General features: G+C 38.9%; 1 protein-coding gene across 13 annotated transcripts in view; it reads right to left on the bottom strand.

Moving 5' to 3' along the window:
- The window catches only part of LOC132129754 (E3 ubiquitin-protein ligase UBR4), a 49,051-nt gene that overhangs the window by 9,924 nt on the left and 23,176 nt on the right, over positions 1-15,951 (bottom strand). For 5 of the 13 annotated variants that reach the window (XM_059541475.1, XM_059541483.1, XM_059541477.1 and 2 more), the window contains 35 exons: positions 15,324-15,551; positions 15,047-15,204; positions 14,773-14,944; positions 13,755-13,956; positions 13,505-13,668; positions 13,167-13,383; positions 12,561-12,777; positions 12,162-12,194; positions 11,782-11,845; positions 11,328-11,462; positions 11,051-11,225; positions 10,827-10,967; positions 10,612-10,733; positions 10,413-10,524; positions 10,183-10,313; positions 9,063-9,240; positions 8,472-8,576; positions 7,296-7,451; positions 7,021-7,189; positions 5,952-6,156; positions 5,751-5,864; positions 4,284-4,493; positions 4,048-4,197; positions 3,743-3,970; positions 3,578-3,656; positions 3,139-3,357; positions 2,863-3,031; positions 2,603-2,747; positions 2,293-2,378; positions 2,111-2,198; positions 1,827-2,020; positions 1,500-1,739; positions 1,268-1,406; positions 943-1,068; positions 697-825 (listed from right to left, as the gene is read on the bottom strand). In XM_059541475.1, the coding sequence (XP_059397458.1) occupies positions 697-825; positions 943-1,068; positions 1,268-1,406; positions 1,500-1,739; positions 1,827-2,020; positions 2,111-2,198; positions 2,293-2,378; positions 2,603-2,747; positions 2,863-3,031; positions 3,139-3,357; positions 3,578-3,656; positions 3,743-3,970; positions 4,048-4,197; positions 4,284-4,493; positions 5,751-5,864; positions 5,952-6,156; positions 7,021-7,189; positions 7,296-7,451; positions 8,472-8,576; positions 9,063-9,240; positions 10,183-10,313; positions 10,413-10,524; positions 10,612-10,733; positions 10,827-10,967; positions 11,051-11,225; positions 11,328-11,462; positions 11,782-11,845; positions 12,162-12,194; positions 12,561-12,777; positions 13,167-13,383; positions 13,505-13,668; positions 13,755-13,956; positions 14,773-14,944; positions 15,047-15,204; positions 15,324-15,551 (5,400 nt within the window). The remainder of the gene's footprint in view (positions 1-696; positions 826-942; positions 1,069-1,267; positions 1,407-1,499; positions 1,740-1,826; positions 2,021-2,110; positions 2,199-2,292; positions 2,379-2,602; positions 2,748-2,862; positions 3,032-3,138; positions 3,358-3,577; positions 3,657-3,742; positions 3,971-4,047; positions 4,198-4,283; positions 4,494-5,750; positions 5,865-5,951; positions 6,157-7,020; positions 7,190-7,295; positions 7,452-8,471; positions 8,577-9,062; positions 9,241-10,182; positions 10,314-10,412; positions 10,525-10,611; positions 10,734-10,826; positions 10,968-11,050; positions 11,226-11,327; positions 11,463-11,781; positions 11,846-12,161; positions 12,195-12,560; positions 12,778-13,166; positions 13,384-13,504; positions 13,669-13,754; positions 13,957-14,772; positions 14,945-15,046; positions 15,205-15,323; positions 15,552-15,951) is intronic. The other 8 variants (XM_059541478.1, XM_059541479.1, XM_059541486.1 and 5 more) reach the window with 5 other exon arrangements.

Below are 15,951 nucleotides of genomic sequence, written 5' to 3'. Positions count from 1 at the left end.
ATCAACACTTAAACAAGTGATGGATAAAATAATAATAACAATAAAAAAATGATAGCAATAATAACATTTTCATTATTAAAAATATTAATATTTAACAGGGCTGTCAAATCAATTAAATCACAATCAAAATAAAAGTTTGTTTACACACACACATACATATATACATATATATATATATATATATATATATAATTTTTAATTTAATTTTAAATTTGATATATATATATATATATATATATAGAGAAATATTTAAGTGTGTGTATATATATATATATATATATATATATATACACACACCTAAATATTTCTTCATATATACTGTACAAAATATGTAAACACTTATTTTGGACGTGATTATCATCAACACAAGACACATGAATAGCTAATTATATAATTAATAATAAAAACAATAATAATAATAATAATAATAATAATAATAATAATAAATGTTAACAAAACAACTGTAACTACTGCCATTATTATTATTGCTACTGTAGTTATTTAATATTAAAATAAATTTGTTAAGAAGTTTACATTTACAATTTAAAGTATTTAATTTATGATTAAATCTTTACATAAAATTCTTTAAGTTCAGTGGCATATTAGTTACTACTAAAATTTGTTGTGGTAGGAATGTGAAAGAAAATTGTTTGCGACTACTATTCTGGTATAGTAACAGCTCTATTTAACTCTAACCTGAATGATTTTGGAGAGCTCATCGAATGAAGTCTTGCAGTCTCCGCTGTATTCCTGTGCCAGCTGCTGAATGTACCGATTGACACTGGCAGTGGAGGTACCGAGACCAGCGCCTGCTCCTGTATCTTCCTGTGAAGTGAAGTGAAATCATGAACACCACACCCACAAATTGTATTTCAGGAATAATTTTTTTTCAGGAGAAAAGTAATTGATCTATCTGAAGCAGAAGCTGACAGACTGACAGACCTGTGGTTTCTCAGGTGCAGCCTCATTTACTTTAGACAGCAGGCTCTCCAGCTGCGGCCGGTGACCCATGAGCTGGTGGTAAACACGGTCAGCCTTGTCGAGTAGAGTGTTGATGTTGGTAACAGCCTGGACACAATAAATCATTACATCTGTTTCAGTAAGTGGACTTTTTACATTTACATTTACACTATTCCTAACTTGACCAGGTCTGTTTGCATCTCTCGTTTTCTGTTGTTGCTGTACACATTCCTGTTTTAACTTACAATCTATTTATTTATTTAGATATTATTCTTAATGTGTGTGTGTGTGTGTGTGCCTGCAATACCTTTTTCCTATCCTCTTCATTTTCTATAGGATCCACAGCACAGCAGGGTTTTGCATACAGCATGAAGTCAAAGCGTGCATATTTACAGAAACCACAGGCATTGCACAGGAACGGGTCTTTCTCGTCGTAATTAATGGATCTAGAGTATTCAAAACAGACAATTACAATCTTTATTTCAGTGCAATTCTGTCTGTTTTCTTGAGTATTTGGACAACATCCAACCAATGCGTACCTGCACTTGTGGCACTGATACACGTTCTCTCCACAGTTGCCACAGACCCCTGGGTTGGCAGGGACAGAGGCGCTGCAACGCGGACACTGCAGGGTCTCCGTAGACGCCTGGTAGTTCTCATAGAAATCAGAGAATTCGATCATCAGGTTGGAGGCCACAATGGGGAGAGGGAGGTCAATCTTCACTTCAGTTTGGCCAGGGGTTAACTGCACCTTCTTAGCTTTGTGCCAGCGAGCAGGTCTGTGAACACAATTTTTTTATTATTTTAATGAATCATCAAATGTCTACAAACACTGTTCCAAAAAATTGACTGATTGGCATGCTTACTTGTTCTTCAGCTCTACAATGGCCTGTACGGTCCTGTTGTTGTAGTACAGGTTGATTGTGCGAACCATCTTGGTTCTCTTGAGATCCCCAATCTTCACAGTGACTTTGCTGATAGTGTGGCTGCCAATCAGCTTCACCACTTGCTGAGTGGTAGTGTAACGTGTGTCCACTTTGATAGATGAGAGTTTGATGTTCTAAGAGAATAGGGAATAAAGCAGGCCACCATTTAGAACCATAGCAACTAAAACAACCTCTAAAAGTGACATGTCATGAACGTCACTCACAGAGAAGGGCACTTCAGGATTGTTGCACACTAAGCAGGGATCACTTTCCAGGTAAAATCCATCAAATTCCACCAGTCCAGACAGGGTGCTGAGAAGATAAGTGTGAATAGATGAAAAATTCAGGGATGTTATCACATCCATGGCCCAGAATACCTCAATGAGAGCATGCTGGGAACTCTTACTTGTATATATTTGAATTGGGATGATTGGTCAGGATGTGGTTCTGTGCCCTCAAAATTTCTACAGCCTTTTGAGAGTATTCCTTCAGCTGGAAAACACAAAATCAAAACACTAATTGCAATGCAAAACACTCACATTAAAAAAAATTATTATAATTTTTTTGTTTTGAAAGAAATGTATACTTTTACCCAGCATGGATGCATTAGATTGATCTAAATAAATATTTTAAGAAAGATTTATATTTCAAATAAATGCAGAAATTAAATTCTACCCAGTCATTTAATCTAAAATCACATATTGAAGTATCACTACCTTCTTTTCCGTTTGAGGTGTTTTAAGGGAGAAGTATCCGAGCAGGTCAACAAACTGAGCTGCTTTACGACCATAAGCGGGTAGTTCTGGCCAAATGGCCCACATCAGGTCTAACAGCAACTCCTGCTGGGATTTGTTTGAGTTCCTGGCAAAACAAACATTGATATGATTTAACATGATGGAACTTTTGGATCAAGCTCAAAACACAGGACACACGAGAGTGTGTTTAGGGAAGGTGTTCGCATCTAGTAGCTAAGTACCTGTAGATATGCAGCGTGAGGCAGTGGGCTTGCCAGCGCACAGAAGAAGAGTTGGACTCGAGCAGGAAGCAACGCAGGAACTGAATAAGTGTCTCCTTATCTGCAAATTTATTGAGCTGGCTGACCAGAGCCGTACATAGCTGATCTTCCTGACTGCCAGCCCCATCTCCTGCAGAAAACACAACAGGAACATTGAGAAAAGTGCCATGGAACTGTTTTTTTTTTTTTATTCTAAATGATAGTTGTGTAATGCTCTGAGATCATCAGTCATCAAACCTTCTTTGTCTTTTTCCTTGTCCTCTTTCTTGCTCTTCTTGCTGGAGGATTTGCTCTGAGAAGGCTGAGATGAACCTCCAGAACCTCCACCTGAAGCTCCAGAGGAGGAGGCCGACAGGACTTTACTGCCACATAACGCGCAAGAGAGCAGCTGCAGCAGGACTGGAGAAACACCCTCATCCACCAGGAAACTCACTTGCAGCAGGAAGTACAACACCGCTACACAGAGAGAGAATTCGATTAGTACCACAAGTGACATTACAACTAGGAGAACTACAATAGCTAAGCCTTTCTGTAACTGAAAATATTGAGCATGGCATTAACGCTAAGGTCATGGGTTCGATTCCTTGGGAAAGCAAGAACTGCAAATGCAAGTCCCTTTGGATAAAAGCATCTGCCAAATGCATAAATGTTAATTTAGGACACACTGTGCACTTACAGTCATCCTTAATGCAGAACTTCTGCCAGTTGATCGTTCTCTGAGTGGCAATTTCAGCACATGCTTTAAGATGCTCCATCTGTGTAAAAGTAAAAGGAACTTCATGCAAAACCAAACTCAAATAAGAGTAAAATTCATAGGGCATTGCACAAGCTTGTTACTCACCAGACTAATGAGTGTGTCGTACTGTAGAGCGGAGCCAGATGTTGCAGTGACAATTCCTCCCCTCAGGAAGATGCCCTGCTCCTCCAGGAGTTTCTTGATGCCACGCATGTGGGAGTCAAGTGTGTGGAGGTCTCGGAGTTGACGGTACTTCTCTTTGGATCCGCATATGAAAAGCAGGAGCTTCCTGACTTGTCGCCTCACGAATGGCGTCTGCTGGATCATCAGATACTGGAAGATGATTGAAGAAAGTTGATTCATGCTAAATTATTCATTGAAATCTCTTCGACAGGCCAAAAGTGAATTACCTCTGACAGGAAATAGAACCAGGAGTGATCAAAGACTGGCGGTGGGATGCGCGAGTTAGCGTCTGCGATTTTCTTGATCTGGTACGGCAGTCGGAGGACCATCTCGGTGAGGAGCTGAGAGTATGCTTCAAAAACATCAGCAGCATGGCCCTGAAAAACACCCATAATTTGAAGATCATGATATCTTTTATCCTAGCAAGCTTATTCTCACAAGCTTATAAAGACCCAGCCTGTACCTTGACATACTGGCGCAGGAAGAAGGGGCTCATGTCTGGGGGTGAGGAGGAAGTGTGGGGTTTTAGGAGCTGACTGGTGGCCGCTGGCTCCTCCTCGCCCTGCTGAGTCTTCCAGAACTCCAGCAGGGATTTGAGCACATGCAGGCAGTAGTCTATCGCTCCCATGCTGAGCAGAGCGGTAGCTGTTGCATTAGAGATGAGAGAAGATGACTGGCAAGAAAACAGAGATGGGATTAAGTTTTCACATTCACTGCTTAAACTAAAACCTGGTAGGAACACGTAAACAACAGTATTAGAAATGTAGACTTCCTGAAGCAAAAGTGTAACAGCTGATGTAGCTGATGTTCACGGCAGGAAGACTACTCTAAATGTGAAAAGAAGGCCAAATCCCAAACAAATAGTGTGGCTGCCCATCAGTGTTGTCAGGGACATTTCAAATGATGAAGTTGATCAAATCTTAATTATTGGCAGATTTCAAATTTTCTTATTAGGTTTGTTAAAAGTATGCTTTAATGATTTCCTAAATATGTATATAAATAAGAAAATAAAATTATAATAACATTATAAATTAAATTATAAAGTTTAATTTTATTTCTTAAAGAATTAATCTTAATAAAAAAAAAAGTTGTATAATGTTTGAGGAAAACATAAACTGAGACACAGTAAGACCGGGTCTGTATAATTTAAAAAAAGAAATAATGCTTTTATTCAACAAGGATACATTAAACTATGGTAAAGATATATACCGTATTTTCGGACTATAAGTCGCACCTGAGTATTAGTGGCATCTGTCCAAAAATACGTCATGACGAGGAAAAAAACATAAGTCGCACTGGACTATAAGTCGCATTCATTTAGAACCAAGAGAAAACATTACCGTCTACAGCCGCGAGAGGGCGCTCTATGTTTTCAGTGTAGACTACAGGAGCACTGAGCAGCATTGAGCCCCTCTCGCGGCTGTAGACGGTAATGTTTTCTCTTGGTTCATTTCTCTTGGTTCATGTCAAATTAATTTTGATAAATAAGTCACACCTGACTATAAAGTCGCAGGACCAGCCAAACTATGAAAAAAAGTGTGACTTCTAGTCCAGAAAATACGGTAGGATTCATTTAACAAGAAGATATGTTTCTTGAGCAGCAAATACACTTTAGATATTCGCATATTCTGAAGGATCATGTGACACTGAAGACTGATTAATGATGCTGAAAATTCAGCTTTGCCATGACAGGAATAAATTACACTTTAAAATATACTCAAATAGAAAACAAGTTATTTTAAATTGTAATATTTCACAATATTACTATTTTTACTGTATTTATTCAAATAAATGCAGCCTTTGTGAGCATAAGAGAAACTGAGTTTGGTATGAAGTCTAATTCTCAGGCTTTGTGATTCAAAAATAACATTTAAATCTTTACAATAAAGCCTTTTAAGCACTGTATTACCAGAGTGAAGAAGAGCGTTACCTCAGAGGAGGATTTTGAGCCAGATTTGGTGCGGGACATGAAGACACTGAGGAGCCTCATGATGACCAGGTGCACCTCGTTTATGGAGCTGCGCTCATTCTTCTTTGAAACATCCTGGAAACCAAAAAAGACACAGTCCATATTCTGCTTCCATACAAGAAAAATGCATTTAAATGAAATTCTTTCTTAATGTAGTCTCACCTTCTTGTGCATGCTGAGCTCAGCGATGAGCTGGGCCAGTAGGTCATCTAGTGCTCCTTTGTCTTTCTCATCCTCTCCGTCCAGATCTGTGGTCAGCATGAGGATGACCTGCATGTAGGGGATGGCCTGAACTCCACCTACAGTGTGGAGCTGGGGCAGGTGCTGCAAGAGACGTTCCAAGAGCATCAAACGCACCATGTGCAACCTGGAAAGATGAGTGAGACAGGCAGTTAGACAATCATTATATAGAAACGCAGAAAGTTACCTTTATTAATATTGATCTTTTATATAGCAATACAGATTGTTTTAAAGAAGCTTAACAGTACCAAACAATAAACTCTAAAAAGGATAGTTCTGGGCCTTAATTATGATTGATTGAGCCACATTCAAAGCCGCTGTAAATTACTCTAGAAATATAGCTGTGACCTCATTAAATCAGTGTAACTGTCCCACTGTGTCTGTCTGTGTACTGCAGCTTCTCTGTTATCAGTATTATGGCACCAAAATAAAGTTTTTAAAAATGTCAGATTTTTTTTAATTTTGACTTAATTGCTGGGCAAAGTGTATGTTCACTAATTCCATAACAAGTGTCAACATTGTGAAATTCTTTAACTATGAAACATTGGATTCAACTATAAAGCAGCTAAATCCAGTTCAAGTTTTGTTCTAATCTAATAGTATTGTTAACCCGATGTCCCAGGGCTGTTGTGTTTTTCAGTCAGGCTACCAAAATGTATCACCGCCTTGCCCGATTGTTATAGGGGGTATCATAAATATAGGGTTCTCACAGGTCCTTAAAACCTCTTACATTTAGTTGTATCAAATTTAAGGCCATAAAAAGTTCATTCCGATCCAATTTTCTCCATTAAAAAAAGGTCTTTTTTTCTATTCAGACTGGTTAAATTAATTTCGGGTAACCAAGGATTTTGAAATTTTGCAAGCCCTGCAGGACAGTCAAAGAGATCTTTTTTTCTAAATATTCTAAGCAAGCCAAAGGCAACAAACATATATAAAGTGTATTTTATTCTAGTTTATAGTAGGAGACAAGTACTCCATCCAGTAGACAGACCTGTTGCTGGTGTGGATGTCGCCCTCTGTCTCTCCTTCACCCTCTGATCCGTCTCCTTCATGCTGGGCTGTGGTGGTGCTGATGGCTCCTGTGCTGGAGCTCACGCTGCCCGGCCCTGCAGGGTGTCCTTCAACAGTCGTGTCTCCATAAGCACTGCTGCGGCCAGACACTGAAACACATACATCGTCCTGAGTGGATGCCACTCTCCAAAGTAATCAATTTCAAAAGAAATTACTTTCAAAAACATCAGGCAAACAGTAAAAATCAAGTCTTACCATTGTGTTCTCCAGCAACCGAGTCGATGGCACTGCCTCCGCTTTCAGAACCCACGCTGCCCCCGTGCTCGGCGGGAGAGGTGCGCAGCGTGGAGCCGTCTGTGGCCGCTGTGCTCCCCTCATCATCCGAGGCTGGGGCTGAAAGCATAACCAGAGCTGTTACAGGAAAAAAAACAGCAGGCTTTGCTAAGGGGGGGTTTCTAAAGGTGCACACAAACATATACAGAGAAAAACAGCCATATGTTTGAAAATGATTGAAATTTGAAATAAACAATGACATGAAAGGGATGCCAAGAGGAATCCTGGATGAGCATACAGTAAGCATGACAGAAAATAGGGGTGGGCAATCTTCTCAATGTAATATAACCTTCTTATAACAGACAATCACAATCTACAATCTGAATCGCAATCTACCCAATTTCGAGATGTACTATAGAGAATATGTAGACTTGAACAAGCCTATGGACATATCTATTTGTACAATTTAAAACACCGTACTGCATTAAATAATTAGCTGTCAAAACAGTCATTAAAACCTGAGTAAAACTTAAAACACGGCAAAGTCTTCACTGTATGAATTAAATTAATTCTTATTAATTCTACTAAAGTTATTCAGTCAAAAGCAGTGAGTGATTTTCTCTTTGACTTGTTTGATTAACTTTAATGACAGACAGCAGCATGTATTTGCATTAGACTGAGTGAACGGCTCTAATATGATACATTTCTTTCCCAAATGTTTACATTCACTTTTATTCTTTATGAAAATACTTAAGATACTTTACATTTAAATATTTTTGTGTATATTTGACCGTTTAGGCACGCACCTGAAATCCCAAGAATTTTTGACTCATGCTAATGTTCCACTCAGTTTGAAATCGACATAAAATGCAAAATTAGATTAATAGCAAAGCTCTGCTTCTAGCTCACACTGAAATGTTTTTCAGATATGTCACCATGAATCCAAGACACATGAAGGAGACAAGACATAATTTGGTCAGTCAGCACAGTCATCTAGCAGGTAGTCAATGCTGTAGTTTTACGAGGGCATAAAAGATCATGATCTCTGCTATTGGCTTTAAAATTATATTGTGGGCATCTTTAAAATCACAATCTAAAATCGTCAGATCGCCCACCCCTAATTGAAAGAGTGTTTTGTAAAGAGATGGGGGCAGTTACCTGATGCAGTGGTGTCTGAAAGGGTTCCTGCGTCCAGGGATGAGGAGCTTGGGGCCTGACCAGACAGACCCAGACTCTGTAGACCCAAAGCACTGCTGCTGCTGCCTGCAGACACATGCCATAACATACACTCCACATTAGACGATGAATGACCATATGCACCTCCAGTCGAAAGTTCAGTACAATTAAGATTTTTCAAACAAGGCTCTAATGTTAACCAAGGCTGCATTTTTAATTGATAAATACATAAAAAAGCAACACTGTGAAATTTAATTTCTAAGAACAGTTTCCCATATTAATGCTTTTAAATAATTAGTAGTAATTTACTCCTGTAATTCCAAAGCTGTAATGACATTCATCACACAAATGAATAGTTTTTAAAATATTCAAACAGAAAACAGTTAAATTGCAATAATATTTCAAAATTGTACTGTTTTTACTGTATTTTGGAACAAATAAATGCAGCTTTGTTGGGCATAAGACGACACTTTACAAAAATGTACAAATGCGCAAAAAATAAATGTATTCCAAACATTTGACCAGCGGCCTCCATCTCAAAAATTGCTAACCAAATAAAATGTAAAGAGTGACCTTGCTGGTCTTGTTGCAGACTAAGAGCTATAGCCAGCTCCACCATGGTCTCATCATCAGCGTCTGGAGGGATGTCCAGCATGGGTGGGAAGCCCTCCGCCCCTGCCAGCAGAGCTTCTAGTGGAGAAGGGTTTCCATTGTTCACATTCTCTGCTGTCTCCAGGACCATAGACTCAGACTGCAGATCAAACACAGAGAGGAGAGGATTACATAACAACCGCCTTCTTTACATACAGTAGACTGGACAAAGACCTATTTTAAAGCAAGTACTGCCATCTTAATTATTTTATTAAAGTGTTCATTACAGATTTTTCACCAGAGGCTGATTTTTTAAGGAGCTGGCTCTTTAAAGACTGATGTGTGATGATTATTTGTTATTTACGTGGTATATGAAAGGGGTGTTATTATGCTTTTTCAACGTCAGTAAGTAATGTCGCTGTTTGAGCATATAAACGATCTGCACAAATTTGGAACTTCTGCAAAGCTCAAAGTCCACTTCCAAAGGAAATATTTTATTTAACAGAAATTTTCAAAAACTACAAGAAAGACTTGTTTGGACTACAATGCATATTTTGGACGAATGGGACGAGACCTGGTTGAGCTGCACTAGAGAAGGCAACGAGTGTTATCTATGTGAGACACGCTAGCTCTCCCAAGGCAGATGATATCTGAGTGGTTACAATCATCTTGGTTTAAATCGCACTCAAATTGATTTGATTTTGACGCAATATTTAAACTGAAGCTTGCAGACAGCGGCTATAGTAAGTAGCATGACATTTCCCAACCAGGTGCAGAGTGCTGCCAATCACAACACACACACTGGCCCAGCTAACCAATCACAACACATTTCGTATTTCAGAGGACGGGCCTTCATTTGATACAGGAACTATTCGAGCCGTTCATGCAAGACTGGGGAGAGAGGTGTAGTACAACCTAGCATGAGAGCCTGTTCTAGTACACCCCCAAAACAAACTCAAGACTTTTTAAAAGAGCACAATAGCATCCATTTAATACATAATTATATGACTTTGCATGACCTGCATACATATCACAGTCTAATCATTGTCAAATATATATATTAACACTTCTAAGTGAAAAACAGCTGGACTGCGAAATTCACCACCATCTCAAAGTCTCCGTGGTCCACCTCATTTTGCTCTTGACTCCCCTGCCTGCCACCTTCCCCTCCTGTCATGTTGGAGGGCTGCATCTTCTCATCAGCATCATCGTCATCATCATCATCTTTATCTCCTAGGATATGAAAGCACAGCAATGCATTTTTGTGGGTTGATTCATTGTGAGGTGTTTGTATGAGTCACAAATCACAAAGCTGAAAGGCACGGCTCGTACCCATGGGCGTGTTGGAGCGTGGGGGAGAAGGCAAGGTCACATGTCTGCGTTTGTTTCTGGGTCTCAAAACTCTGATCAGAGCCTGTTTGCATGCAAAGCTCACAGAGGTGTCCTGCAGACGAGAAAGATGTGAGAACTGCTAAATTATTTATTTTAAAAAGGTAAGGATCATGGAGAAGAACCAAAATAGGATACGTACAGGGCAGAGCAGCATCTGCATGTAGATTTTAGATGCCACATTGATGTAATCCAGCTCACAGGTGCAGTAACCGTGAATTATATCAACCAGTGCATTGACCGTGGCTTCAATGTGAGTTAGACCTAAAAGAAAAAACGTGTCAGTTTCCTGAAATAATAAATCAATGAACTACTAGTGTGACTTAAATCAATAAATACCACTGTGCGACTATGTACCTGGCAAACAGGCGGGAGCCAAAAATGCATTCTTGGGTTTGAGAGAATGAAGCTTCCAGAAGTTAGTGACCAGCTGCATGATAAAGCTACAACTCTCAGTATCAGCTTGCTTCAGTCCATCCTTCCCATCATCACCTATATCTGAAGGAAGAAAAACACTGACTTTATAAAAAGGCGCATAAAAGGACAACAAGATGAATGTCTAAGAAGTTCAGTGGGTGTACCAGTGTCTGACTGAGGAAGTCTGGACTCAGTGAAGTGCACAAGGTTGTTGGGTCTCATGATGGCGATGGAGCGGGCTGTAATCACGAGCCTCTGGAACACATCAGGGTCCAGCTCCTTCCCTTCTTTACTACAGCTGTTCAGACACTGTACTGCATTGCCCAGCAGAGACTGATCCTAAACACAGATTAAGCACCAATTAGAAAGCGGAGTTTAAAGATATGGTGATTCATGTCTAAAACAGAATAAAGTTCTGATTGGCAGCGATCATGTTTGTACCTTGTGGTTGTGGTAGGCTGTGCGGCTGGTGTGCAGGCTAGCCAGAAGGCCCTTGGTTTGCTGTAGTACTCCAGCAGGAGTGGGGATGGACAGGAGGAGAGTGGCCAACTCTAGAGCAGCAGATTTATTTTTCTCCTATAGATCATACGGATGGAATGTCACAAGTGAATGAAAATGTCGTTCTGAAACCCCTCAGCAAAAAGCAGTGCTGTAATTTTGCATTAAAACTATTCAAAACTGTTTTTGTTAACTGAAATAAAATATAAAATAAACCATAAAAATAAAAACTGTAAAAACTTGTAAAATGAACTAGAAGCATTAAAATTACTAAAAAAAGAAATGAGAAAGTTAAACAGAAATATTATTTATATATATATATGTATTCCAATTTTGGATCACCTGGTACTGGTACTTTTGATAATTCTAAATCACAAAAAGAACAAGATTTCCTTACCTTTTCATTGGGGGAACCCACAGCAAAGCAGCTCTCTAGAGCTTCCAGTGAGCTGACCACCAACCTAGAGATCAGACAACAGTTAGATAGGGAAAGCAATGTATAATATTCAAATTATAATAGTCCATACTAACATATCCCAATTTTACATCACTCAAAGCATTGGCATTTTCAAACTATAAAACATTATCAAACGTTAAAAACATTAAAGTAAAACACCTATTTGATTACTAATGCCTTTATAAATGCTGTTGTTTGTCCTGCATGATCTACAGCAGAGCAAGCTCAGTCTGACTCTCTCTCAAACACACACACACACACACACACACACACACAAGCAAACCACCATGCACACAAGCAGAGAAAGGGCGGTTACTAACCGGTCCAAGGCTGATAAGGACTCAGTTTCACAACTTTTTTTTATTGTTTTAGGGAGCAAAGAAAAAGAAAAATGTGTGAGGATCACAGAAAAGAAATGTGTAAAAATGATTTGTATGTCAAACACAGAAAACGTAAGCATGCACAACGTCATTATGATGGCAGCCATGCACTGGACACGTCGCACACACCCCCCATTCCCTTCTCTCTCCTCTGCTCTTCATTTCAGTTACGTTAATTGACATCAATTACGGACACTCTTGAGACAATAATATAGATTAAATGCAGTGAATTAAGTGTAATGAAGACAAAGATAGAAGACATGTTTTTTTTTCTTTACAGGAAATCATATTAAATAAAATGTTGAAATCAGAGCACACTGGCTTAGAAGACAAATGTACCTCTCTAGTACAGTGCCGCTTGTTGTGATGGGGCTGGTGATCTCACTGTCTACGGTGCCATTGCCCTGGTTTAGGTTGGGGCTACACACGTTGTTGACTGCAGCCGAGGGGAAGTCCTCGGGGGGCTCGTCTGGCCAGCCAAACTGCTCTTTGGTTTTGCCATAAATCTTAATGGAGTCCAGCATGGTGACACCTGCTGGGTCAACTGAAGCACCAACTGAGACAAAAAACATCAGCATTGATAATTATAATCACTGCTTAAATAATCTTCTACAACAAAATAAAATGATAATAATAATTTAATAAAAAATTGCAATCAGTAATTTATAGGAATTCCATACAGAAATATGTAAAATGTGACAATTACTTTTTTCTTTTTATTATGGCACTCACACATATACATATATGACCGATCATAATTTAATTAAGTAAATGACATAAAAAAACAAAACAAATCAGTATATTGAAGCAATGAAGCAATATCTACTTCATAAAATGTATTTCACAATGTATTATTCTGAATTAAAAAAAAAAAGTCATTTTATTTAATTTAAAATGTAATTAATTATTTTTCTTTTCTTTTTGTTTTGTCTGTTGGTCTCTTACTGAAAATGGAGAGCTTCTTGTCTGCCTGAAGGGCTTCCTCACGAGTGAACGGGAAGTCAAACCAGCGGGAGCGGGTCAGGTTCAACTGCATGGTGCGTCCAAAGATTTCAATGTAGGAGGGAGCTCGCTCAATGGCCTGAGTGCCCACCTGCACCCTCATTCCTGTCATTACCATTGAGTTGTTATTGTTGACTACTTCCACCGTGAATCCTCCAGGCTGTTGACAGGAACCAACAAAAATGACTCCAAGTTAAAAAAAAAAAAAAAACCTAAAATGTTTTAGCAACACATTGATGGCAACTTCTAAATAATATGCTAGTTGGAATCGTGTTTTTTACCTTGGTGTTGGCCACATACATCCCTGTAGAGTTCAGACGGTGTTTGATTTGTTGGCCGTTGTAGACCTGCAGCAGGTCATTGCCTCCAAACTCCACCTCTGTCAGCTGCTGATTGTGCTCGAAGAAGTCCACAGGGAAAGTAACTTGGCTGGATGTGCGTGTGGCTGATGAGGAAAAACACAAAATGGACCATAAATCTCTCTAAACAATAAACAACGTGATTAATCAGAGCAAATGTTGCGTGACTCACTGGCTGTGGCTGTCTTGCGTTTGCGGACAGGTTTCATGATGCTGATCACACTGCTAGGCTGAAGGGAGGGCTGGAGCCAATAGGACGTGTTCTCCACATTGGCCATGTATATACGGAGGCTGCCATCTTCACACAGTAGAATCATGGTGGTGCGCTGCTGCTCGTTGCTTGCTGTGTGACGGATCGCAACCATGTCCTGAATCTGAGGGGAAGAGAGAGACTTTTTTTTGCACCATTTTAGGTTTTATTAAAAACTACATTTTTCCCATTCCAGCCTCTGTTATTGGGACTAAATTTGTTTGGCTGGTTGGCATTTTAACGCCATGCCTGCTTATTTGGCTGTTTTCATGGCGAGTAACAATTGTGAATAACAATACCACAAAAGAGCAACTTTTTAAACTTGTATACAACGCTAAAATGGATTCAGGGTTTACGTGGAAATTTATTTTAAAGTGCTATTATTTGAAATATAATTTCCTAAGAGAAAAATAGATGCAAGATTTTGGTAAGAGGAGCACAGCAGTGGATTTAAATTTTTTATTAAGAACTTGTGTGTGATTCTGGAATGTTCTATTTTGTATGTCTAACTAAGGATGATAACAGATTTAATAGTTCAGAGTCAATATGCTTGTTATGTCAACTTCTGGCATTCAATAATAATCAAAATGAACCAGTAATGCAAACACTAAACTCAGAGACAAATATATCTTTTTAATTTAATATTAATTATTTGTACAGTTTTTTATGATTTTATAATATTTCCAAGGCTGTGAATAAATGTAAAGCCAAATGCACAGTTTTCTGTGATTAATCACATCTAACATTGTTGATTGCAATTAATTAGTTTATAGAGCATATGCTAGCCACAGAAACTGAGTAAAAACATTAGCACAGCCTCAGGAGTCAAAAACAACAGATGTTGCATTAAACGATTCACACATTGTTTTTTGCAATAAAATATTAAAACTTTCATAATATATTTTATACTTAGAACCACTAGGAAATTCTAGAAAATGACCTTAGCTTTTGCAGGCAGGGTCTTGATCTCCTGGATGAGGAATGTGTCCGGTTTTACCATGATTACTAGAGGGATTCCTGTGGTCTGCTGGACACAGCACACCAATCCTGGGTGGTTCATCACTTCTGACCACTGACAGAGTGCTGGAGATGTCTTACTACTTCCATTAGATCTGCATGTGCAAGAGAACAACCATTAGATAAAAACAAAACCAGTGTTATAATCTAATTTAAAGACTGAACGTTTCTGCACAAATGTAGAAGAGGAATCTTACCCTTTGACATTGATGGTAAAGAGTCTCCGTGTTTCTATGTTGCTGCAGCTCACTGTGGCAGCGAATGACTTGCCCTGACTGTAGCTGAAGAAGAGCATCTGCAGGACGTGGGAGTAATACACAGAGACTCCGCCTCCAGCCACCTGGCCATTACTGTCCTGTGAAGCAAACACACAACAAACTCAGCAAGCGGCCACACACTCAATCCGTTCTGAATCTACTTGGTTAACTAGCAGCAGTCTATCTGACTTTATAGGAAAATATAACATTGTAAAACCTTCAGGTCCTCGTGGTTGATCTCCAGAACGTTGGTGACGTAGAAAGGGCCGTGCTGGGCACTGCTGGACTCGTCCATCACCTGTGTGTACATGTAGCCAGCGGAGGACATGATCACAATGATGTTTTTGCCCTCCTCGTTGAACAGGAATGTGGCATCTCTGATCTTTGAACTCGGTAACAGGAAGTAGTACATGGGGCTCAAGGCATCCACAGATAAGTCATAAATCTGCAAAAAATTGTGATGTAAGAGACATTTCTTTTGATAGAACTGATGGCACATGACTATATTGGCAAATCTGTGTCACTTTTGAGGATAAATGTATTTATAATACATGTATTATCATTATACATACAGTGCTATTCAGAAGTTTGTGGTCAGTAAGAATTTTTATTTTTTTAACAAAGTTAATCAGCAAGGATGCATTAACTTGATCAAACGTGACACTAAAGACATTTGTTAAGTTCAAAGATTTTTCTATTAATCAAAAAAATACTGAAATTTTTAATCAAGGTTTCTACAAAATTTAAATAAACACTTTTCAACATTGAGAAGAAATGTTTCTTGAGCACTAAATAAGCAAATTAGAATAATTTCTGAGGGATCATGCGAAACTGAAGAAGTAATT

Source organism: Carassius carassius, chromosome 46, assembly GCF_963082965.1.
Source record: "Carassius carassius chromosome 46, fCarCar2.1, whole genome shotgun sequence".
NCBI classification, from domain to species: domain Eukaryota; kingdom Metazoa; phylum Chordata; class Actinopteri; order Cypriniformes; family Cyprinidae; genus Carassius; species Carassius carassius.
Note: the sequence above shows the minus strand (reverse complement) of the source record. Positions and strands in the feature narration are given on the sequence as shown.